The sequence below is a fragment of the Nipponia nippon genome, unplaced genomic scaffold, assembly GCF_047370975.1.
Source record: "Nipponia nippon isolate SJK-2023a ecotype South Korea unplaced genomic scaffold, ASM4737097v1 scaffold_6, whole genome shotgun sequence".
Lineage (NCBI taxonomy): Eukaryota > Metazoa > Chordata > Aves > Pelecaniformes > Threskiornithidae > Nipponia > Nipponia nippon.
The window spans coordinates 482,000-505,042 of record NW_028262380.1 but is presented as its reverse complement, the minus strand read 5'-3'; the positions used below and the strand labels follow the sequence as shown (position 1 = coordinate 505,042).

Here is a 23,043-nt window from a genome sequence, read left to right as displayed (position 1 = left end):
GTTCTGCTCCCCAGCGAGGAGCCCCCCTGTGCAGTGAGACCCAGGCTGAGACCACCCGAAAGCTGCGCCCTTCCCACCTTTCTCTTCAATTTCGTGCTTCAGGATCTCCAGGTCCATGGTGAGATATTCCACCTTCTCTTTCAGGGAGTCCACCTCCTGCTGCAGGGACTCTGCTCGCTCTTCTGCCATCTCCTTGTCCAGGGTTGCCATTTCAATGGCATCAGCGGTGTCTGCCATCTCCTCCATGTATCGCTCCTTGGCTTCCAGGGCATCTTTGGCTTCCTGCAGTCAAGCACACACGGGTGAGAAGACCCTGGAAGCCCAAGGCCAGCGATGGAGACCCCTCTCCCGAACGATGCGCCTGGGACAATTGCGTCTCTCACGGCTCTCGCAGGAGGATCAGGTCCAATTAAGAGCAGCTTATCCGGGCTGAGGGGGGAGGCCCGCTGGGTGCCCATCTCCACTCCCCTTCGCCCCTTCTCCCATCCACAACAGAGCCCAGCAGAAAAACGATCTGCAGGCAAGGAGAGACAGGTATGAAGACAGAAAAGACGTAGCTGGCACTGGAGCAGACGATCAAATAAATCACTGGGGGAACAAACCAATAATCCACCCAGGAAAACCAGGGCAGCGGGAGGCAAAAGCTCCTCCGGCAGCACGGCCGGAGCCCTGCCGTCTGCTGGGAGCAGCAGGCACGGGTGCCCGGAGCAGGTAACCCGCCCCTGGGGAGAAGGGAAAGAGGGAAAGCGGCAACCTGCAGCGGACATTTCAGATGCCAGCCGAAGGCAGGGCTCAGCGGGAGCGGAGCCGCCGCAGGAGAAATGCTCTCCGTAACGAGCGACACCGAGATTCATTAGCTCCAAAGCCCCGTGGCTTTCGCTGGCAGCGACTCCGACCAACCAGCCCTGCAGGGCAGGAGCTCAGAATGCATTAGTTTAGCTAAAGGGAGGCGAGTTTTAACAAATTTGAGTCTACATTAGAAAGTCAGGATCAGGAACCCGCCGGGAAGCCACCGGAGAGAGGAACCCACTGCAGAGCAGGCCAGGAAAGAGAAGGCACGGCGTAGGGGACGGGAGCACCCACTGACACCCCGTCACCGGCGCAGGGCGGACTCGAGGGGCCGAGGCGGGCTGGGGCCCTGCGGACGGTCTACCCCCACCCCTGCGCCAGCAGGGCCGGCCGAGCCGCTGCCCAGGACCCTCTCACCGGGGCGGAGGCTCCCAACGCCTCTCAGCGACCTGCTCCAGTGTTTGGTCACCTCACAGGAAAAAGGTCATTTCTTACGTTTAAACCGAACGTCCCGTATTTCGGTTTGTGCCCCTTTCTTCTTTTACTCTCCGTGAGCACCACGAAGAAGAGCCTGGCTCCATCCTCCTTACTTCCCCCCTCAGGTATTTGTACGCACCGGCGAGACCCCTCACCCCCTGCCTTCCCAGGCACCCGTCACAACGTCCTTAGCTCGGACGAGGCTCCGGAGGACTCGATCATCTAATCACCGTTTAAGAACAGCTCCTGAGATGCTCCAGCTTGCTTCAGCCCAGGTCCCAAATAGCCTCAATGCTGATTATCAACTCAGTACAACAAAGCAAAAGCTCATATTTATGCTGTATTTAAAACAAAGCCACGTTGGGACGTAACTGCTTTCAGCCACGAGTACTGTACGGGAACGTACTGCTCGCTTCCCCAGCGATTGCTCCAGCCTATCGTGGAAGCAAGCAAGAGGAAGGACACGCTGCTGCTTCACAAACGCTGGAGAGTCAAAGACAAGTGCAGGGCAAAAAAACTTCCACCCCACAGATGTGGCAGTTTTAAAAAACGTTCAAGACATCCAGGCATTGGGACAGCGGGAAAGCTGCAGCTGCCCGGTCAGCTTCGGGAGAGACGAACGGACCCCGTGCACCACCAGCGAGCCTCTTCTACGGGGCTGGCTCTCCCGGCTGCATCGGACCCCTCAACACACAGCAACGCTCTTAAAGCTGCTGGATCCACCGATTTTTGAAGTCAGCTGCCAGATCCCCAGGAGCTTTACTTAAGCTTTTGAAGGTGGGACTGGCAGTTTATCGGTGGGTTTGGAATTTGAATGGTGCCCATCCCACAGCGCTGGCGAGCTGCAACAGCGGATCAAACCGGAGAAACGCGGCTGCTGCCACACTCAGGCACCCATCCTGCAAGCTGCGTGACTTGCTCCTCAACTATCGCACTCCTCATCCCCATCTATCAACTGAAGCCACCTCTGGCGTCAGCTTATCTTACCCTGCACACGACAAAGTCGCACCGACAGAGGGATGGACTCACAAACAGATCAGACGTCCCTGCCCCAAGGCCAGGCTGTCTGACAGACGGGGCAGGCAGGCAGCAAGGGGCAAAGCAAATCCTAGGATGCACAAAATCCCTGGTACCTTGGCGGGACTGTGCCAAGTCCATCCAAGGCTCCGTCTGCTCCGATATCCAGCGTGGTTAGAGAATGACGCTGTGGCTGCAGCTCCAGGACAAGCTGTGTGTGCTACTGCCCTGACGGACCGGACCCAGGCTCCCATGCTGCACAAAACCTGCAGCGTACGGACTGCATCCGCAGCGCACGGACTTTGCCTGGGATTTGCATTGGCACCTCAATACCTAAGTCAATATTTACGCTGGAGAGAACAGCGATATGCGAGGTCAGAGACCACCGTAGGACCTGGCATGTATTCAGAAGACAGGAGTCAGGACAGACACGGCTTAACGCCAGCTGGTATTTCAGAAACACCCCCCCCCCCCCATTTTCGGAAATTGAATTAGCCCCGGAATCGCGTCTCCCTGTGCAAGCCGCAGGACCGGAGCTGCCTGGCTCCCCGGGGATGCTCACCTTTTTGGCCTCCTTTAAACGCTTCTGGAGATCAGCCTGTTGCTCTTGCATTTTGCTCTTCCATTCCTGCACCTGCTCCAGCTGGATCTTGTACTTCTCGAGCTCTTTAAGCTTTGCTTTGTCTTCATTTCGCTTTATCTTCAGAGTCTCCAACTTCTCCTCCAGGTCCCTGACTTGAGAACGCAAATTTTCCTCCTCCTACAACATCAAACCAAGAATTACCAAGAGGAGCAGCGACGTCCTTTGGAGAGAGCTCCAGGTACATTAATGTAACCCGCACAGAACCCGACCCATCAGCTCACGGGCATTTTGGCTTCGTTACTGGGGCAGTTTTAGAGGAACCCATCACTCTGCACTTGCAGCTGCAGACTCCGTCTGTCATTTTAATCTATTGATTTTTACTACGCATACAACGTGTGATAAATGTTCCTTGACACGCTGACAAAAACCTTTTGGCTGGCAAAAGGTCCTGAGCACCTCGCTTTTGACTTCACCGGGATCTATGGATGCCTAAATCCCTTAAAAACAAAATAACACCACGCCACACCCCCCAACATGTCCAGGTTCACCCTCGGCAGCTCTCCTCCTGCCCCTGGGGCCAGAGCAGAGCGATGCCGTGCAAGAATTGCGTTGGAGCAACCAGAGCCAGATCTGGCAGAAAGGTTCCACCAAAACAACGCGCGCGGTGGCACAGACTCACAGCGGCCAGTGGTTTTAGTTATTAGCGTGTAGTTCAGAAGCGTGCTGACACACAGACGTAGGGTGCGCCTCACACCGTGCATTCGTGCCGCGACATCGCCGCGCGCCGGGGGAGCTGCTCCCTTTCGTCCTCCCCCAGCAGCCACCCTACGGAGCACGTCTGTACGGGGTGGGGGTCCCCCTGCGCTCCCCACCCGGGGGTCCGTGGGCGTTGTGACCCACGGCGTCAGACCCGGGGCAGCTCCACGAGGGCGAGCCAGGTACAAGCCTAAAACCCGGGAATCCTCCTGCCTCGGCAGAGCAAGCCCTGAAACAGTCTCTGTGCGCCCCAGATCAGCTCTTGGGCGGCCCAAGACCTTCCCTGAGGCTTTTCCAGCCCGTTACCCGCACAGGGGTGGGCGCCTCGGGCCGTCCCTGCAGCGCCACGGGCTGACCAGCACCCCTCTGGATTCACCCCCTTCTGCTCCAAGTGCACGTGGGCCGCCTTAGCTGGGCTTCATCGCGAAACCAGCCGTACCTGCAGTAAAAGCTACAGCTTGAGGAGGACGCTAACACGGGCACGCGATGGTCCAGGCGCGGCTGCGCAGTGCCACAGCACTGCAGCTGCGTCCTGCAGCCTTACCTTGAGACCAAAGCCCGTGGTGCTGCAATGAAAGCTGGCGCCTGGGAAAGGGACACAGGCTTGGGATTTCCAACAAGGTGCAAACGCAGCCCCCGCGGGGGTCACATCCCCCCGGCTGTAGCGGTTCCCCAGCACGAGCCTCACGCTCCAAGGGGGAAGGCACACCTGACTCGCCGTAAAACACAGGCGAGGCCGGCAGCGTGCTTCTAGGCGGCTGTGCTCTACCCGGAGAAGTGCCCGCGCAGGAGGGGACACGCCGCTCAAGCAGCACGACGTTACAGAGGTATTGCAAAGCTGTTACTGCAGAGCGAGTTAGGTCGAGGCAAAACCCTCGGCTCCCCGTCAGGGAGGTGACAGGGCGATTTCCACATGCACACTCATCAAACCAGAGCCCCGGGGCAGCAGTCACCTGGCCTTCGTGGAGACGCTGAGACGCTGCCGAGCTGTGCTGGAGACAGAGAATATCTTCCGTTACACTGGCCTGTCTCCAACACAAATCATACATCTAAAGTACGCCGGTGCTTTACAGACTGGGAGAAAAACTGAGGTTGGGAGAGGTGAGTGGAGGTCTCTGCTCCACCTCCCTGCTCAAAGCTGCCCTGAGTAGATCCGGGGCCTCCCCCGGCCACGCTCCGGCTGTCACCAAGGACAAGGTCGTAGAACCACAGAACGGTTTGGGTTGAAGGGACCTTCAAAGGCCATCCAGCCCAACCCCCTGCCACGAGCAGGGCCATCTTCACCCAGATCAGGCTGGTCAGAGCCCCCTCCAACCTGGCCTTGAACATCTCCAGGGACAGGGCATCTACCACCGCTCTGGGCAACCCGTGCCAGTGTCTCACCACCCTCATCCTAAAAAATTTCTTTCTTAGATCTAGTCTGTATCTCCCCTCTTTTAGTTTAAAACCATCACCCCTTGTCCTATCGCAACAGGCTCTGCAGCCCCCCTAGACCCATCCCGGTGTCTGACCACCCTCACCGCGAGAGCTCTCCCCTCACCCGCCGCAACGTCTCAGGCTGCCACTCGCGCCTGTCGCCCCGTTCCCCGTCGCTGCGCACCTTTGAGGAAAGCCCAGCATCCGTGCCGTTTAAACAAAACCCCAGGTCCGCCCAAGGTCCCATCTCTTTTCAGTTCTGTACGGAAGCGTCAGTGCCCTGCAACAGACCCCAGGCTCCCCCGATACCTGGCCTTTACAGTCCCATTCCCCTGCCTGCAGCCGCCTGCCCGCGCCGCTGCCGCGAGAGCCCTTGCCAAGAGCAGGGCAGCTGCCCGAAGCCAGGACGACTGAGTCCTTGGGTGGCATGGCCCAGCCAGCCCCCCCAAGACGGCCATGTGCTCCTCACCAGCGCCCGCTCGATCCCACAGCAGCGGCCACGTAATCCCCCGGTGAGCTCCCACCAGGGAAACCTGATCCTGTATTTGCCGGTTCTTTTTTGGCCAGATCAGCTGCCACGGCCAGAGAAGCGCTGATGCCAGCGCTGATGCCAGCGCAGCGGTCCCCGGGCAAACGGCTGCGAGCAAGGGCAGGAGAAGGGGACGCGACCCCCCCTCTCCTGGCAGGAGCACGGGGTTAAAGCAGCCTCATGACCAAAGCTTAAAAATCATGAAGCTGGGTGACATTCAGGAACAGATTTTGAAAAAAATCCTACGTGATGTCAAGCAGCGTAGATTTCTCCACACGGATTTCTCCTCTGCTGCTTTCTCAACCCTGGACAGACAGGTGCCACCAATACCACCACGCAAACAGTTTTTGCAGCCGTTAGATAAACCCGTTGCCAGAGTCCTCGTGGGCAACGCGGGGAGCGGGGCCATCCCTCCTTCCCACCAGGCGGTGGCTTTTCCAGCCTTTCCCTCAGGCACAACCTCAGAGCGAGCTCTTTGTCCTCTCATGCTATTAATTCTTTGCCCTCATGCCCTAAATCTTTCACAAGCTCTAATTGTAACTAATTAATACAAAGCAGGACGGAAGTAATGAAAACTATTTTAAAGATCAAAAATGGAATAACTATGCTGATGTAATTATTAGAAACACCCAAGTTTGGGAAAGAGGGGACCTCTCTAAGCGTATTTGGCACCTGAAGGCAGGAGCGCTCCCAAAGCGCATCCACTGCTGGCCCCTCCGCCCCAGTTCACCCAGCACCAGTGGCTGGAGGGGCCAGCGCTCAGGCCCTCTGGATTTCAGGCGGTTGAGCTCTCCCCTCACCGGCAGGTTCAAGCTCTGACTCAGAGCCTCGATCCCCGAACGTCCGCCTGCCAAACTGCTCCGATGCCACGTGGATCCCACGGGGACCCGGGAAGGGCGAACGTGCATCGGGAGCCAAGTTAAGCACGGCATTCTTCTCTTTGGAAGTCTCTTTCCAGCTTTGGTGTGTCGGCCTCTGCGTTTGTGCTTGGCCGACTCCTCGCCAAGCTGCGCGCCCTCCTCTTTGTCCCTCGGCTGCCTGGCTGCTCTGCTCCTCCCGCAGACCACGGTGCCTAAACCCGGCACAGCTTTACGGCCGGTCACACGAGCCCTGCGCAGCGACCGCCACCGGCGCCGGCAGAGGACCCTTGCTCCCCTTTTCCTCATCCCCCTCCTACCAGTACCAGTGGCGGGGTTCCTCTCCTCCTCCCCTTAGCAGCTGCCACCCTCCGCTCCGGCAGAGCCCACAGCTTACCTTGGCCACAGCTTACCTTTGTGGGCGAGGGAACCGGAGGTGCCACCGGCGAGGTCAGGGAGGGCGTTGGGATAACCGGGGCCACCAGCGGTGTCTGAGCAGGCGTGCTGGGCTCGCTGCTGCTCATCTCCCCGCCGGAGGCAGAGGCTGAGCCCGAGGGCCCAGCCGTGCCGCTAGATGCTGCAGAATTGGGGGTCCGGGTGGGCTGCAAAACAACACGGCCAAGGGAGAGAGTCAGATGAGCACGTTTCAAGGGAGACAACGCTTCCACAACCGGTCCATCTCCCTGCACTCTTCGACACCACTTCAGCCACTGCGCTTTCCTTTCACCAGGGTGCTTCTGCAGGCCAACCGCTGTCTCCCAGACTCGCGCTTCCAGCACAGATGAAACCCAGAGTGACATCTCAGAGGTGCTCTAGGCTCTCACACACGGTCGGTACTTACCCGCTGGGACAGGGACAGAGGGGAGCTGGGACTGACCACAGTCCAGCCCCAACAGGGGAGCTTCCCTCGGGCGAGGGCTGCGTCAGGCACAACCCTCTGTTTTGGCAGAGAGCGCGGTGACAGCGGGGACGCCGACGGCCCAACAACTCTGGCTGGACAGAGCGCATCCGCGCCCTCGCCGTACCCAGACCTGCAGCGTGCCGAGGACCGGCACTGCAGAGCCTCCCCGGCAGCGAGAACGCTGTGATCTCCTGCTGCTCCGGGGGGAGTCTGGCTTGGCCAAAATTTCCAAATAATCGGTTGTTGAAGGGAAAGGTAAAATTTGATTACACCATTGACATAGTTAAAAAAGCAAAACGGATCTTTTTCTGAGCACACAAGCCCTGCTCCAGGCCTGAGACAGGAGTCCCTCTCCTCTCTCCTGCGGTAGCAGGGACAATAAAAGATTGCCTCTCCCTACAAACCGTGCCACATTTATTTCCTTGTGCTACCACACCTGCCTACGCTGCCGCTGCAGGTACCGACCCATCTCCTTGCTCTTCACAGCAAGGCCAGCTCGCACCCCGGGGTCCCGGGACAGGAGGGCAGACCCTGCCTGTCAAGTGAGCGTGTCGGAGGGGACCAGGGCAGCGACTAGCGAGGGTCCTCGGTCGTGTTCGCAGAGTGGAAACACGCTCCGAGGTTTCAGTGTTCCAGCTCCAGAGCATGAGACAGCAAAACCTCAAAGCACGCCGCAACGGGAGCGGGGAAGGTTTCGCCCCTGTCCATCCTCCACATCTGGAAACAGGAGGGGACCCATCTGCTGCTAAGCATCTGCAGGAGTCCGAGTCGGGTGCCACTGGCAGCTTGTTGGGGACACACCGCGGCAGACGCCCGAGTCTGCGCCCTCTGCCTGCAGCTACACCAGCCCCAAATTTTAGGGGAACAGAAGGAGAAAACGACAGAGTAGCAAGAGTTCACCAGAGCCCAGGGAAAACCAGCGGAGCTTGGAGGAACAGCGCAGCAGAGAGCTGCTTCGTCAGCGCTCGCGAGGCTGTTACTCGCCGGCTGGGAGCCCGGCAGCGAGGCTGGCCACGTGGCCCAGGTGACCAAGGGAAGCCGATGCCTGAAGGAAAGCGCCAGGTCCATCAGAAACCTCTGCTGTTCTCCTCACGGACGTGTATTTCTGGAGCGCTCACCTCTGTGGCACCTAATGCTGTGTAAACTCATTTCCTGACTTCTTATTTGACTCCTCGAGATCGGCTCTTTGGTGCGGGGCCGTTGGGCAAGGCGCGTGGCTCACGCCGGGCACGCGCCCGGGCGCTGCCGGGACGGGCGCAGCATCCACGCCTCCGCACCCGCCTGCCAAAGCGGCGGCAGGACACAGAAAGCAGGCGCTCGCTTGCCATGCTGGAGTCGGATCTTCTGCCGATTCCTAGCTTATTTTAGGCAAACCTCGGCTAACTCAGCTGCAATAGGTGAAACAGCCACGGACGGGCAGGCAGCTCAGCCTTCCCCTCCCGGGTGCGATCCCGGGCTCCCCCAGGGACGGTGCGAGCCCCTGCCTGGGAACAGGCTCCGTGGCACCAAGCCACACATGCTATCCCCAAGAAATACGCTACTCGAAACAAGGACATTGTTCTTGTTCCTGCTGCTTTGAGGATTAAAAACCCCTCACGGAGTGAGCCTTCGGCTTCCGTGGGGACAGAGCAGCATCGGCAGGGACACACCTGGTACGGTTCCACTGCTTATGGCATCTGAAGCGCCAGAAACCTTCGGAGACCCACGACTTGGCCTTGGCAGTCGGGGTCAGGGAAGGCCCGAGGGACGTGCTTCCTTCCAGAAAGGGCCAAAATGCAGCATGGCACCTCCTCGAGCCCTCAGCACAGGTACCGGACAACCTGCACTAATGGTTCCTATTGAAAATCCGGTCCCAGGAAGCCAGGAAGGCCCAAGGCGCCAGAGAAAGCGGCCTGACGGCTGACCCTCTCCGATGCGGACACATCTGCGAGCCCGACCAGAATAGGAGGCAACGGCTCGAGAGGGGCCCTCAGCGCTGCGGAGCGCCGGAGCAGCCGCTCAGTCCTGGCAACAGCTCTGATCTCAACACGCATGCAGGGGTGTCTGCAACCCCCTCTGATCCCTGCCCAGCGGGGATGCGAGGCCAAAGGAGCAGGAGCAGGTCACGCAGGACGCCCACTCGCAGCTCCTCTCCAGCACAGGCTGCAGAGAACAAGGACGAGAGCATCATTCAAACCGGGGGCAATGGTACGTGATCCACTGGGAGCTCTCCAGGACTTGCCTGGTAAAGGGTAAGCTCCCAGCTGGAACTGGAAACTGGCTTAAAATCCACACCAGCACGCAAAAGCTGCTTACCTTGAGCTCACTTCTCTGCCTCACTGCAAACGCATCCCATGGACCCACAGCAAAATCTTTGCCGGTCTCAAGCGTTCGGGGAGGGGGCATTTTAGGGAAATGTTATCCTACAGAAGGAGCGGTGGGCTCTCCTCCTCACGCTGCACTCACGCTTGTGTCACACTTTCCTCCTCCCCGTGCGGCCCCAGCTCAGCCTGGGCTCTGGCCCCCGGTGCCACCACGACAGTTAACGAGACGCTTTTCGGAGGGGAGAGCTAGCTGCCGGGCAGCTGGGATCCCAGTCGCCCTGGGACTGAACGAATACGTCGCTGCCCTGGTCTGAGCTTCTTGTACAAGCCAGTGAAAATAAAGCCCTCCCTGCGGTGTACCCCTTCACAGAAGAGAAAAACACTTGTTCCCCATTTATCTGGCTATTAGAGAGTCCTTTGAGGATTCATCTCCCTTGCTTGCTCTCCTCCAGCCACGGGCCCCTGTGCAAGGCACGTCCTGCCGGCTAGGGGCAGACCTCAAAACGCGAGCCATTCTCTGTGCTGGGATCAATACAGTCCCGGGTGACACCTCTTGGCTCTTACCCCTCTCCTCCCACAGACACCCCCAAGATGCCCCTGAAAAGCGCCCCACACAAGCCGGGAACGGCAGTCCGTCAGGAGCGAGTAATAACGTCAACAGGGACCCTAAGCCGCGTGCTCTGCCAGCCAGACTGGGCATTACCGCACCGCTTTTACGCTCCGCTCCGTTAGGTGAGCTCTGGCCAAGAGCACCAAGCTTTTCTACAGACCGGGTAGGTTGTCCCCAGCGATTTAGACACGCTCCAGAGGAGCACACGACTCCCGTGAGCTCCTCCAGGCTCTGCAGGACGAGATGGAAGGACAGGAGAAAACGCGCGTTGGGGTTAGCACTCGTGGAGTTCGTGTTTAACACAGAGGGGATCCCAGTGCCCCCGACCGCTGCTGCTCACCTTGGGCCGCCGGGCGGTGGTCTGGAGGGCAGCGGGAGCGGAAGGCAGAGGAGGAGAGACATTCATACAGGGACAGACAGGAGCAGAGACACAGACCGCAGCAGCGCAGCAGCAGATGCAGCAGAGAAGAAGGTAAAGGAAACAAAAGACATCAGGGCAATTAGTGAGCATGGCATCAGGTGTACGAGCTCATTAACCCGCGCTCCCGGGGCAGCTCCAGGTGGAACCCTGCTAGGAGAGCTCCTGTGGAAACAGAGGAACAGAGCCCGGCGGCAGCCCAGCCTCCCGGTCAGGTTCTCGCCCAGACCAGAGATCGCCCATTGAGCTCCAGCCCCCTCAGCAAGGTGCAGGACCACAGAGCCGGGCAGACGGCCGATTCCCTGAATCCTGCGCCTGGAGCCCCCCCCAGCTCCGGCAGATGCCGGGGAGCCAACGCACCGCACCGTTCCGTTCTGAGAGATCTTTGGCTCCCAAGGCAAAATCTGGGCTGCCCGGGCTCAGCCTGGAACGGTGCAGCCGCCTCCCTGCGGAGCGGCTCGGGGCTCGCCAGGTTCCGCTGCCAAGGAGCGGGCTGAACTCAGCACACCTTTCCCAGAGGTCACTTGAGTGTGAGATTTCACTGTTTAAATTTTTAAACATTTTTTTCCCCTCCCCTCCGCCCTTTGTCTTTTGAAGGGACCGGAGCATCGCCGAGCCAGCTGCCCACAGAGGTGCCGGAGCCCCCGGGCTCTATTCCTCTTCAGTCATAAAACTCGCAGGGACAACATGGAGCTGATTCGCTAACACTTCCATCTTCTCTTTTCATTTCTGGAAATAAACGCACCCCTCGACGTCAAGGCAGGGCCCCAGCCCCCCGGTCCACCCACCGGCTGCACATGCAGCACAGCAGTAACGCAACCGTCACCAAGCCGGTGCCCCCGCGGCGAAGGGCGGGGAGGCCACGCTGCGCGCCTCAGCACGTCCTCGCCGCGCACTTATACATCAGGTAAGAAGTATTTTTCCCGTTGACAAATACTCCACCCATAACCGATAGAGCAACAGGTAGCAGTGAAGCCGGCAGCGCTCTCCTGCGAGCCGGCAGCGGGGAAGCTACGGGACCGGGCAGAGGGAGCGGTGGCGGGGGCATCTGCTCCCCAGCTGTAGCTTTACAACACCGGAGCGTGTTTTAAAGCTTTTCACGTTCTGCTTCATTTTTTATTCTATTACCTAATCCATAGCTTAAAGTAACCAAGAAGAGAACAGATCAATAAAAACGCTGCCGGATGACGCTCCCCGAGGACGCAGTCACGAGCGAGACGCTCGGCCGTGCGAAGCCCGTCGGCAGTCGCTCAGCCCCCCGTCCCAGGCCAGCGCAGCATCGCGTCCACTGCTACAGCTTCTCTCTGATGTCCAGAAGCAATGGCCTTATTCCCACCCAAGGCCTTGAGAAACCAGCTGAGAGATCTTACAGCTGCTGCTTTGGGGGTTTTTAAATATAGATTATAACTGGAAAGGTTATGAGTTAAAAATAGCCGATTATCTCCTGTATTACCTGCGCTAAATCCTATTTTGCTCACTTCCAGCCTTTTCTAAAAGGCTGCACTCAACAGGAGGCCCATTTCAATACTGAGGGCAGATCCCCGTCTTCCGTAACATCTTCTGCTTGGCAAAATTTGCCAGGAAAATGTAACGACAACAGTAAAAGCTTAAAACCCTCAGATAAATACAGAGCTGATTTAGGAGCAGTAGTCTAAGCTCTCCAGGAGTACTCCGGCATCTTTCAAAAGCCCTACTAAATAAAAATTACATTGAGTGGCTCTAAAAACCTGAAAAATGCTCTGAAAAGCCGCCTCGCCGGGGGACTCCGCAAGCCACGCAGAGGGAGCTGCTCCCACTCCCTGCCAAGCAGCGGGGCCCCACGCAGCGGGCAGCTCCGGAGAGCCCCCGGCGCCGGGCACGGTGCTCCCTGCCGTCCTGCTCCGCGCCGTCGGCACCGAAAGCGCCCCGGCGCGTGCCGGGCAGGAGCAGCCACGGGCTGGGGTGTTTCGCACCAGCAACCAAGTCTCCACATTCGAAATACAGCTTAGCGCTGCCCGCCGCAGCAGCTGGGCGTCGGGGGAAACTCAGCAAGTGACCGCTGACCCTGCTGGGCTGTGGGTGGGGAGACACCGAGCGTCTTCCCCAATGCAAACCACACCGAACCCTTAAAAAAGGGAGAAACCTCGTGGTAACCTTCTCTAAAAGCTAGCCACGCTAAACGACAGAGGTTAATCCTGGTTTCGTGCCTCCTCTGGTGCAAGGTGGAGTGCCATTTTGGTCCCCCTCCATGTAACACCACGTGAAGACCGTAAAAAGCTGAAGCGACAGCTGAACAACAGGAGCGGCTCCTTGGTGCGGGGGGCAGAGGCGCGAGGGTATGGCACCCAGCTGGCGAGGGGCCGGCGCGCAGGAGGGAGGCAGCAGGACTCCACCGACAAAGCTCTTTGCAGCTACGGGAGCACCCAGGAGCCCTGCTCGGGAGCTGGGAGCAGGTGCTCGCACTTCTGCCAGACTCCAGACTATGGAGCCGCTCAGTACCAAATCTCTGGGCCCTCCTGGAGCCCGGGATGCTCTGCACCACCCAGCTGTGGCCATTAATATTTCATTTGGCAGTTCTGAACTCTGCTGCATAATGTTGCTGCATAAATATTTGATGGCATTATACAACCTTTGTTCCCTTGGCAGGTCCTGCACTCAGGAGCGTGGAGAGCATCTGGGGCTCCAGACAGACTCACTCAGACACAAACTTTGCTTCTAGCAGCAAGAAATCTGGCAAAACTCCTCCTGGCTACCAGCCGCCCACGATGGAGCCGGCACGGCCCGTCTCGAAGGTGGGGCTGCAGATCGCAAGTCCTGCAGGTCCCTCCCAGCTTGGTTCCGCTCCGAGCGCAGGAGTCTCCATCCAGACCCAGCCGGGAGCACCAAACGTTGGCACTGGCGTGGGCACGGACGAGCAGGTTTGTATTAACATCACCAGGCACCAGGCAGGACTGGTACTGTGCTGCTGAATGCTTCTGCTGGACAAAGTCTGAGGGCTCCTGATGCAGAAAAGCAGAACTTCTCAGACGGCGGTTGCTGCTGCAGAGATTTCCCACGTAGTTTCCGCGAGGTTTTGCAGCAGCGAGTGGAGGGGGCCGGCGTGCTCCCCCCGAGCGGGGCTGGCAGCGGCCGCAGCGGGCGCACGGGCGCTAACCGAGCAGAGGCCGCAGCTCGGCGCTGCCCGCCCGAGCGGGCGCGATGCCATCCTGCTCCCCGTCAGGGAGCTCGGCCTCTCGGAGGAACCGAGACTTCTCCAGGCAAAACCTGTTGGCGTTAAGGCTGCCTCTACCCCGCGGCACTCCACGCAGAAGGACGAGCTCCCCGGGGCGTTTTTCCCAGGACCATGTCACCTGCGTTGTTGCTGGGTATAGGCTACAAGAAACTTTGCATTTTAAACAACCGGCAACGCCTTGCACATGCACTCCCGGGCGCGATCCCGCACAGAGACGGCCTGTCCAAGGGGGAGTAACGGCAGGAAAAGCAGGATTAAATCCAGCGGCTGTGGGATTTGTAAAGCTGCCTGGCAGACAGGGCGCTGAGCGCTGGGCTGGCCCCACCGCTCCACCCTTCTGCTGGAGGCAGAGGAAAATCAGCAATTATAAAACTTTTCATTTGGAAGTGGATTAAACCGGAGCTCTTAAAGCAATCACCGCGTAACAAAGTATTTCACTGCGTTTGGTGAGCTCAAGGAACCACATACATAAATCAAGAGCGTTTACTGTAACGTTAATAAAACGGCAAAGTCTTCTCGCTGACACAGCACGGCCAGTGAAGTTGCACGTTTGTGCCTTTGGTTATTTTTATTTTCACTTCTTTAAGATCAGGCAAAAATTCTCCGGATTTCTCTTTAAGCTGAGCAGTGATATCCTGGTTAAGCTAAAAATAAACATATAGGACACTACCAGAGCACAAACCAGAGTCCGTGCTGTAACCTGCAGAAACGTCAGCTCGACAGGGGATCCAGAGAGGACAAACACTGGGAAATGCTAAAAGCAGGCAGAACCCACCGGCACGGCTTGCACGGCTAGGGCAGGAAAAACGTTATTATTAACATGCGACTTCCCCAAGCCAAGCACCAGCGCCTCCGGCAGCCGGGAAGGCACCGGAGCCCAGCCGAGCTGCAGAGATGCTGCATGCAACGCAGGCACAGACAGGTGAAATGGAGAAATGACTTCCACGGAAACTTGAAAGGAAAAGGCAGGCACGAAACGATGCTGCTTTCTCATTCAGCAACCCGCCCCCCCGCCCGTCCACAGGTACCTGAAACCCAGTCGAACTCACAGTTAAAGCGCAGCAGCGTTAACATACAAAAAAAAGGACAAAAAAGAGCAAACCAAGGTACGTTCAGAAGCAGCGTTAGCAATGACGGTATGAATACGGCAGCAGATTGTACCTTCCGTGTTGCTGGGGCCTGCCTCATCATTGCAGAAAAGACAGACGGAGAGAGAGAGAGAAAGGGAAAGAGGGAGGCAGAGAGAGACTGTTAGCACTCGGTCACAACAATGCGGCTCTCGGCGGCTCTGTCTGGGGAGCACGGGCTGCCCGGCAGCGCTTGCAAATGGCTGCAGCTTCCCTCTATCCGCTCGCCATCCACCCCGGTAATCCAGCAAATGCCTCTCCCGAAGCGCCGGCTGCTACGGAGGCGGCTGCTCAGCAGGGCTGCGGTGTGCCGGGGCCGCGGGGGCCCATGCCAGCCGCCGGAGCTGCGGCCGCTTGTCCTCTCCCCGCCGGTGTCTCCAACCACCGCCCCGGCGGCTCATTACATCACCGCCGGTGGGTCTCTCCTCCCCGCGCCGGGGATGCTGCACCGAGCTGGCGGCGGCAGGCAATGCTCCTCTCGGGCGAGGGGTCCCCAGTAGCTTAGCAACACCCCAGCTCGGCCGCCTCGCCGGCGGGTCCAGGCAGCTCCGTCCCTCCGCTCGGCATCCGCGCGCGTCCACGGCGCCCCACAAACCTCTCCTGCCCGCAGCCCAGCCCGCCCCGTGCCTACGCGCCGCCGCGGCCACGCCGGCCCGCAAGGCGGCCGGGACCTCGCGAGCAAATCCCCTGAGCCCAGACAGATGGACGGAGCTAAGCCCAGACAGACGGAGAGATGTCTGCGCAGAGCCGTTTCCATCTTGCGGCGCTGCCGTTCACCGCCCAACCAGCCGCCCACTCTCGCAGCCGCCCGGCTCGGCCCCGGCCACGCGCCTCCTGCCAGCGAGGGGATTTATTTTCAAGAAGCTCAATGCACCCCTGCACGGCCAAGGACACCGGCCAAGCCCCCGCGGCAGCACCGGCCTCGGAGAGCCCCTGCCCTAAAAGAGCCCCCGCAGACGAGCCCCGGCAGCCGGTGCGGTGTCTGGCACGTCAGCCGGACAGCCATGTCTGAGCCCGGCTGCGCTGCCAAGCTCAAACCCTGAATTCCTGCTTGGCATCCGCTCTGCCCCTGGACCAACGCTCCACCAGAACTGCAACGCAGCGGGTCAAATGCCAAAGCGACCGGGAATGTTTAGCGCCAGATCTCACCGGGAATTCTTTATCAATCTCAATGCCCCGACCCCACCGCACGCTGGAGATCCCGGCCCTTCGGATGTCAACTCCTTGTACACCCATCTTTAATTCTGTGTATTTTATGTGTGTGAACACAGACCTCCTTTTCCATTATTGACAACTCCCATTTCAATTCCATTATTTTCCCATACTTTCACACGAAGGCACCAGGAGGGAGAGGAGCTCGGGCTGGCCCGGGCTCGCCCACAGCGGCAACTGTCCTGCCTAAATAGCACGTGCATACCCAAGCGTCTCCACACAAAGCGCATTGTTAGCACCACTAGTCGCAGACGCCCGGCGCGATACGGGCAATCTCTTGGAAAAAGTCTTTAAAGGCAACTTTCACCCGCAGGTTACATTTCCCGGGGACGCGAGGCCGTCCCGCAGCCCGCCGTGCCGCGGACAGCCGGCGCCCAACCGCCAGAGCCGCCGTCCGCAGCGCGTTTTGGTTTCTGAGTAACTTCTGAATCAGGAAAATGAACATCTGCGGTGCCTCGCACAGATGTTCTCCCTGGATTGAGGTTTTGAAAGTTGAGAGAATTAAAATATAGATAAATATATGTGTGTGTGCGCCTGTGTAAATATATGTTCTAAAAATAAAAATCTGTGGGTTTATGAGACTCTTAAAAGTCGTCTAACACAACGAAAGCCACCCCCTCCCAGGGCCCATTAACTTAATTTTTTCCAGAGGCTGAGGATGGGAAGCATCAGACTAAAAAGTAGCATTTGGGACGGAGAAGCTGGAGTCAATCAGAAAGAGCTAAGACAGAAAACTGCCGCCCCTGCGATGGCCGAGTGCTCCAGGCGCCCGAGCGTTTCCGTGGGAGGGGGCACCGGTGCTGAGCGGACCCGAAGGGACCCGCGCTGCTCCGCGGAGGGGTCCGGGGGCGGACGGCGGCGGCCCCTTCGCCTTGGCCTCGCCGCTGTGCCCATCCCAGGGGCACAGCCGTGCCCCCGCTGCTGCAGGAACCCCCCACGACCTCCCCACGGCTGCGGCTCCCGCGGGCGCCAGCCCCCGGCACAGAAGCCGCCTCCTGCACGAGGGGTGCGCGGGCCCGGGGACCCGCTGCACCTCCGACACCAGCAGCACCCGGGCGAGGGCGGGAAGGCGGCAGCCGCTGCAGCCTGCGGCTGGAGGAGCAGCATCGCCTTCTTTAACCCTGGCAGCTCCCTCAGCCCTGCGCTCCCACCACGCTGCAGGATGAGGAGCCTACAAGAGACTGAAAACACCCACCCAGCCCAAGGCAGCAAAATAAAGGCTCAGTGAAGGTTCAATTGCGTTGTAATTGCATCCGAGGGGCGGACACGAGCAAAGGGGAAAGCTATTTCAGCTAAAGGGCAATTTGGCCTATGAACCACAGGTAATAACTGACCGAGAGCAATGAGGCTGGGAACGGGGAGACTGCTCAGCAGCAAAGCGTGGCCTCCCAGGAGCAGGGTGGGACAGGACGCGCCGGGTTCCGGCAGGCGCCGAGACGAGGGGCTGCGGCACGGGGCCGCGAGCACCGCGGCACATCCAAGCAACCAGGTCTGGGGAGCGGGGAGAGCGGCAAGCAGGCCACGGCTCCCCTCCAGCTGTTCCGCCCTTTCCCTCCAGCCAGAGTTCAAAAACCAGGAACACTTTATAAAAGACTCCAGGGACACTTCAGACAGCCCAAAATTCAGTAATTAATCATACACGTGGAATTTCCTCCCCTATAAGGCTCATACCTGAAGCATGCAGACCGGGGTTTTATTCTGTTTGATACACTAAAAACTCTCACCGTGTTTTTGCTCTGAAAGCAATTTCAATACTTGTCAGTAAAAGCAGCCGGCTGCAACTGTGCTACAGAAACACAGACTGGTACAGACTTCAGCTGAAAGTCTGCACAAATTTCATGCCAGTTCACAAAAAACCCCACCCTGGGAGCTGCGTATCATCTCTTTGCCCAAAATAGCACCGGCACGGCGGCACCGACCCGCTGCGGGGACCGGCCAAGGCGACCGTCTGCCGCGGCACCGCACGCGCGCCAGCCCACCTCCTCATTTTATTCTCGGACTCGATCCAAAGTCCCTGGGGTAAGTGAAGAGCACTTAGCGCGCCGAGTTCAGGTTACGTGCTCCCATCAATCGACCGAAAAGGACGGCAGGGTCTGGATCTCATTACACGCCGACCCCCCAGCACAGCCCGAAAGCCTGACGGGACAGATCGCTGCCGGCTGCTCCGCGTAACGGGGAGAAAGCCGCCTTCTCGCTGGATTTTAGCCGGCTGAAAGAAAGGGTGAGAATTCCCCGTGTCGAAATGCCGTCCGACCTGGACAACACCCTTACCCAGAGGTCAGATGCAGCCCCGTTTTGTTCATCTCCACCGTGGGGAAACGCTGTCCGAGGCCCAGAAGGAAAATAAATGGTGCAAGGCTTTAGTAAACGTGGCGCAGAAACGCGGGTCACGGCGGGGGCCCGCTCCACCTCCACGCTAGTCCCAACAGCAGCTCCCACGGCGGGGGGTTTGTTAGTCTGGGTCTTCAGTTCCTTTAAGACTCTCCAAGTCCTGGTCTTTGGTTTGGTTTGAACCAGTAAAGTCCTTCCAGAGCCCTAAGTATCATTTAACTGGCAGCTCAAACAGCACGTGGTTGGGTGCCCAACACAGAGCAAGGGTGCAGCTTGTGAGATCTTCCCACAGGATAAAAGATTATGCCGCTGGATTAAGTGATAGAGCAAATGTGGATACCCACAAGAAGAGTGAGAAAGATAATTAACGTAGGAAGCAAGGAATGTCATTTCATTCCAATACTTCAGACATGTTCTCTACCAGCAGCACCTCTACCGGCATCTTCGATGCCACATCCACGCTTGATCTACGACCCGACGTCAGGCCCTCGACAGCTGCCGGCCCCGGGACCCGAGCTGCCCACATTTTATAGTCGGGACCTTCTGTAACACGCGTGGCCTGCTGTACCCGCGGGTGACTCCTCCGCTCGGGACGAAGGCTGCTGGCCTCTCCCGCGCAGTTTAGATGCGGCCGTCCAGCTCCCGGAAGGCTGCCAGGGCGCCCGACACGCTCCTCGCCCGAGCGCGCCGCTGAGGGAGGCAGGACTTCAGCGGTGCTCGGCAGGGGACAGGGGACAACGCCATTGAACCCCTGCTGACGCCAGCGCTGGGCGGGGGGCGAGGGTCCCTCCATCTCCCTTGCGAGGGTGAATGGCTGCACCGGCCGCTCAGAAGCGAGCGCACGCAAGCTTGTGTTCGTGTGCAAGTTACTCCCGCTGCCCCATCCATTTGTCTCCCTGAAGCACAGGGGGCTTCCCCCAGCCTCCAGGCAGTTAAGACCGTCTCTCTTCAATCAGCATCAAGAATTTTTGGATAAGGAATTGGCCGGACGGTCGCACTCCAAGAGTTGCCGTCAACGGCTCGATGTCCAAGTGGAGACCAGCGAGGAGCGGCGTTCCTCAGGGGCCGGTATTGGGACCAGCGCTGTTTAACATCTTTGTCGGCAACATGGACAGTGGGATTGAGCGCACCCTCAGCAGGTTTGCCGACGACACCAAGCTCTGTGGTGTGGTTGACACACCTGAGGGAAGGGATGCCATCCAGAGGGACCCTGACAGGCTGGAGAGGTGGGCCCGTGCGAACCTCATGACGTTCAACAAGGCCAAGGGCAAGGTCCTGCACATGGGTCGGGGCAATCCCAAGCACAAACACAGGCTGGGCGGAGAATGGATGGAGAGCAGCCCTGAGGAGAAGGACTTGGGGGCGCTGGTTGACAAGAAACACCATGACCCAAGCAATGTGCTCTGGCAGCCCAGCAAGCCACCCGTCTCCTGGGCTGCGTCCCCCGCAGCGTGGGCAGCGGGGCGAGGGAGGGGATTCTGCCCCTCTGCTCCGCTCTCATGAGGTCCCCCTGGAGCCCTGCCTCCAGCTCAGGGGTCCTCAGCACGGGAAGGACGAGGACCTGTTGGAACGGGCCAAGAGGAGGCCATGAAGATGCTCAGAGGGTGGCACAGCTCTGCTGTGAGGACAGGCTGAGAGAGCTGGGGTTGCTCAGCCTGGAGAAGGCTGCGGGGAGACCTGATAGCAGCCTCCCAGCGCCTGAAGGGGGCCTGCAGGAAAGCTGGGGAGGGACTTTTACAAGGGCACGTAGTGACAGGACAAGGGGGAATGGCTACAAACTGGAAGAGGGCAGATTTAGATTAGATACAAGGAAGAAGTTCTTCACCCTGAGGGTGGTGAGGCCCTGGACCAGGCTGCCCAGAGAAGCTGTGGGTGCCCCATCCCTGGCAGTGTCCAAGGCCAGGTTCGGGGCTCTGAGCAGCCTGGTCCGGTGGAAGGTGTCCCTGCCCGTGGCAGGGGGGTTGGAACCAGATGATCCTTAAGGTCCCTTCCAACCCAAACCCTTCCATGACTCTATGACCTGGCAAGCCTGGAAGCATCCTTCTTGGCACTCCCCCTCCAGGCAGCATCTCTCGTACCACAGAGAGGATCACAGATCAAAGGCTGGGCTGGGCTGTTGGTACGCAGGATCTCCCGGCCGTGCTGAAGAACCGGAGGCAGCCTCCAACCCCTTCCGCTGCAGAAGACGGTTGTCAAAAAAACCTGCCTACCATCCACCCCAGATCCTGGTAAGAGCAAACCCCGCCACGCTGAGGCCTCTTGCCCAGCCACACGAGGCTCCTGGGGAGCCAGGGGAGCGCGACGGTAACCCTGCGTAGAGATGAGCTCGCTCTCTACCGGGAGCAGGGACAAACGTACCTTCTGCTGTCTTAACTGCACCGCAAAAACGCGCCAACTTTGCAAAATACGTCAGGGTGCAAAAAAGTACGCGAGAGCTGTATTCTAGATGTACTGTAGATGTAAGTTTATATAAAGGTGGCCCTGGCCAACACATGGGGCTGCCTCAACCTTTGAGAATTCCTAAAGCAGAAAAAAAAGGTAAAAAATTGTAAACAGCTAGAGAAGATAAACACTGAGGAAAGACTGGGCCCTCCAGCATCCAGTCGCTTCCAGCTGTGCTAACACTGACCGCTAGTACTTTCTGTCCGTGACAGGCTAAAAAAAAGGTCATCCTCAAGCAAATGCCTCTCCTTCCACCGCAATTTATTAAAACAAGCCAGATAATGTTCTAATGAGCTGAGAGATGGGACAATATTCAGACGAAGAGCCAAAAGGGCGGGCCCGGGCAAGCTCTCGGGAGCTGAAGCACTGAGGCAAAGCAGCAGATCCCAGGGGCTAACCACGAGAAGCGGTTTCAGGAGTCCCGAGGCCGCAGCACCCCACGCCGTGGCTGCAGGTACAGCTACGGGCGGCTCAGACCTGCACCGTGCCCCGCACGGCGACGGGGCCAAGACGTTTCCGCCTGTGTCAAACACCAGGGAGCTCAAAGGCAGGACTAAAGACGTGCGGGCTGTGCCGAGCCCCAGACCCAGCGGGGAACCCTCGCCAGCCAGGTCCTGGGGGTGGGAACCCTCCGGGAGCGGGGAGACCCCCCGGCTCCGACCTGTGCAAACGCCCAGGGAAGAGGAGCGAGGAGTGCTGCCTCTGAGGTGACCGGGGCTGGGGAGATATTATGCATCCTCATAAGCAAACAGACCCATTTGCAAAGTTAATTAAGAACAGAGTCTACCCAGAGAACTATACGTACCAACTTAGCCTAGTTTTTACGGTACTATCTTTCGCATAAGCCTAGATTAAAATCACTCCTTTTCAAGCAACTAACAATTTTCTGTTGTTCAAAGGAGAAGGGCACTGGGTGACCCCAAAGGGAAGTGCTGCTGCGGCCTCGCCGAGGCTTCCCCAGGGGGATTTAAAGACGCTTTCTGCACAGCCGCAGCGCACCGGAGGCATCCTGCGGCACAGCCTGGCTCCCCAGGGGCAACGTGGACCCTGCCATTTACCATCTGCCTCCAGGCAGAGCCAACAGCCCGTGCAGACACACGCTGCCTCGACTTCCACCCCGGCAAATGCAAACTGAAGCCGGAGCCCAACCGGATTTGTCCTCAGAAAATCAGAGCTCAGCCACGAAGCACTGAGCTGGCCGAAGCCGTTAGCTGCGTGGGGGCAGAGGTGGCTTACACCCGCTCACGCCGTACCTGAGCACACGCCTTATCGCCAGCCCAAGCACAGGCTGTCCTCGCTCCCGGTGGCGCTTCCCATCTCCCCGTGCCAAGCAGTTTTTCCTATACGGAATCCTTGAGTGTCCAGGGAAGTCACAGACACTCACCAACTGGGGGCACGGAGACAGGGACCATCGGTCTCGAGCTCTCCACTTGCACGCTGGCTGTGGTCACCACTCTCCTGCCTTGCACTTGGGTTTTCCCTCTCAGCTCCGGTCCCAGCTTGCCAAACCTGCTGCTGGTGCGTACTGGTGTCTGCGAGACACCTGCTGCCGCGGCAGTCGCGTGCATGGACGCGCTCGCCATCGGGTTTGATTCTGCTCCTCGGGGATGCTCAGAGCTCTGGCTGGGGACCTGCATCGGCCTCCCAGGCTCGGGCTGCCCGCTCTGCCGAGCTGGGTCACGCCTTGCTGGCAACAACCAACCTGGAGGCCAAGTTACAGTCGCAGCCCGTCAGTACCGGGGCGGCTCACCAGCCCCATCGCCAGCCAGCTCCCTCCTCCTCAGCTTTGACGAGGACTCTTCGGGGCTAGCAGAGAAAGAGCTTATTCTAGGTCAGCGGAGTCGGCCCGCCGCTCCACAAAGGGCTGAATTGTCAGACGGGATGGTGCCGCCTCCACAGAAACGGTTCTGGGGACGAGACAAACACATGGGTATCCAAACCTCGCTGCCGTTTGGTTCCTGGTAACCGGCTGCGGCTCTACGCAGAGCCCCCGTGGGCAGTAAAAGGCAGCAAACCGATCCGGACACCTTCAAGGGCTGAGGGCAGGATCCCACCAGCGTCCCC

General features: G+C 58.9%; 1 protein-coding gene across 12 annotated transcripts in view; it reads right to left on the bottom strand.

Annotated features, from left to right (window-relative positions):
* The window catches only part of DCTN1 (dynactin subunit 1), an 87,466-nt gene that overhangs the window by 19,623 nt on the left and 44,800 nt on the right, over positions 1 to 23,043 (bottom strand). For 5 of the 12 annotated variants that reach the window (XM_087737740.1, XM_087737741.1, XM_087737735.1 and 2 more), the window contains 6 exons: positions 15,029 to 15,046; positions 10,579 to 10,599; positions 6,838 to 7,026; positions 4,576 to 4,614; positions 2,846 to 3,043; positions 78 to 282 (listed from right to left, as the gene is read on the bottom strand). In XM_087737740.1, coding sequence (XP_087593866.1) covers positions 78 to 282; positions 2,846 to 3,043; positions 4,576 to 4,614; positions 6,838 to 7,026; positions 10,579 to 10,599; positions 15,029 to 15,046 — 670 coding nt within the window. Of the gene's footprint in view, positions 1 to 77; positions 283 to 2,845; positions 3,044 to 4,575; positions 4,615 to 6,837; positions 7,027 to 10,578; positions 10,600 to 15,028; positions 15,685 to 23,043 lie in introns of those variants that run through there. The other 7 variants (XM_087737737.1, XM_087737739.1, XM_087737738.1 and 4 more) reach the window with 6 other exon arrangements.